Genomic DNA, 1715 nt, shown 5'->3' on the forward strand with positions numbered 1-1715 from the left:
AGTGAGGGGGAGGGAGGGGGAGGGAGGGGGCGGGAGGGGGAAAGGAGGGAGGGAGGACCAAACCCGCCAAACCCCGTTCGTGGACACTCACATATGGAGTCGCTCGTACAACCCCCCATTTCTGTAAAATATGCACCCTACAGATAAACTGATAGATACATACATACATACATACATACATACATACACGTAGTCACTACTTATCGTACAGTACCTTCTGTTGGGATGAATGGACAGACATTGAATGTCGTTGTTGTGGCCAAAGAAGAACCGCTGGCACGGCAAACCCGCGTCGTACTTCTCTTTATCAAATACGACACCCACACTGCCCGTGTAGTACACGAACTCGGTGCGCTGCCCGGCGCCGGGTGTGTACGACATACACCCGCCGAGACGACACGGTTTACCCAGCAGCGTGTGGCGGCGGGTCGGGGGCGGGTGGGGGTGGGGTGGGGGGGAGAAGGGAAAGGGAGGAGTTTAGCCAAAACACACGGCACACGCCCGGCACGGAATTCGTGAGGTCCGTTCCGATGGCCCTCCGCGTATTTGTTGAGCCTGTGTCACGACCTCCTTGCCTCCTTGGGGAGGTGAAAGCTAACCCTCTTCCCCTCGATGAAAGCGTAGGCGGATGCAAGACACGCATCCACACACATTGTCCCCGCGGCCCCCCCCTCTCCCCCACCTCTCCCCCCTCTCTCCACCCAATACACACACACACACACACACCTTGAGCTGCTCCACCCTCAAGGCAGTCCCCTCCGCCGCCCCCTGAGCCGCCAGCAACGACCTGGCCACTGCTTTCTGGGTGGCGGGGTTGAGGGGTTTGCCTGGGGGGTGGGGGTGGGGGTGGGATTGGGGGGGAAAACGGGGGGAAATGGATAACCCGGAGGGGAAGCCCCCCGGGGGGGGGAAGAGGGGTAATCATGAGGATGAGGATGGGGATGAGGAGGTGAAAAAAAGCAAAGGAGCAAACAGATCAAACTGCCGACGTCCAAAACACACACATATACACACGCTCGGGGTGAAGGAAGGTGACGAGGATTTCACCTCTTTTCGGAGGGGAAAGCGGGTTACCCTGGCTTGTTCCAAAAACACCGCTCACGCACACCACTCCCTGATAAGCAACAATTCACGGCGTACCGTACGATAACCTCCTGTGCTCATCCGCACCCCCACTCGCCCTTTACTACACACCCCGGCCCCCCATTTCCCCCTCCATCCCCCACCCTCTCCCCACACGCCCCACCCTCCACACACACACACACACTCCCCCGTCTGCCCTACCCGTGTTGTACGTGTAGAAAATGTTGGACTGGCGTGTGTATTCCAGCATGCCCGCATAGCCGTACACGTGCTCTAACCACATATGGGCCTTATGGCGGGTGAGGTGAAGGGGGTGGAGGACCGATGAAGGGGGGGGGAGGGGAAGACGAACCACGAGCGAGTGAAGGTGATGGGGGGAAGGGGGGGGGAAAATGGGGAGGAGGACTTCAGTACGATGTTCGGTGCTGTATGTGTGTATGTGTATGTGGGATTTAAGACAAATCCCCATTGCAACCGCAACACAGACGCAGACCGATGGTGGTTGCGGTGGTTGTGATCGTGGTGGTGGTGATGTGGCTAACCACCTACCTTTGGCGGTTTGAAGGACCTCTTGCCCATCTGCGCGGTGAACTCCCCGGGGGGGAACACACCCGCCTTGCACTGAGGGGGAA

At 58.7% G+C, this 1715-nt stretch overlaps 1 protein-coding gene across 1 annotated transcript in view; it reads right to left on the bottom strand.

Moving 5' to 3' along the window:
* The window catches only part of VOLCADRAFT_90304 (uncharacterized protein), a gene marked incomplete at both ends in the record, with an annotated part of 22659 nt that overhangs the window by 14672 nt on the left and 6272 nt on the right, over window positions 1-1715 (bottom strand). Inside the window, 4 exons of the mRNA XM_002949913.1 lie at window positions 201-354; window positions 727-827; window positions 1285-1372; window positions 1633-1704. Of these exons, the coding sequence (XP_002949959.1) occupies window positions 201-354; window positions 727-827; window positions 1285-1372; window positions 1633-1704 (415 nt within the window). The remainder of the gene's footprint in view (window positions 1-200; window positions 355-726; window positions 828-1284; window positions 1373-1632; window positions 1705-1715) is intronic.

Source organism: Volvox carteri (genome assembly GCF_000143455.1).
Source record: "Volvox carteri f. nagariensis unplaced genomic scaffold VOLCAscaffold_16, whole genome shotgun sequence".
Classification (NCBI taxonomy): domain Eukaryota; kingdom Viridiplantae; phylum Chlorophyta; class Chlorophyceae; order Chlamydomonadales; family Volvocaceae; genus Volvox; species Volvox carteri.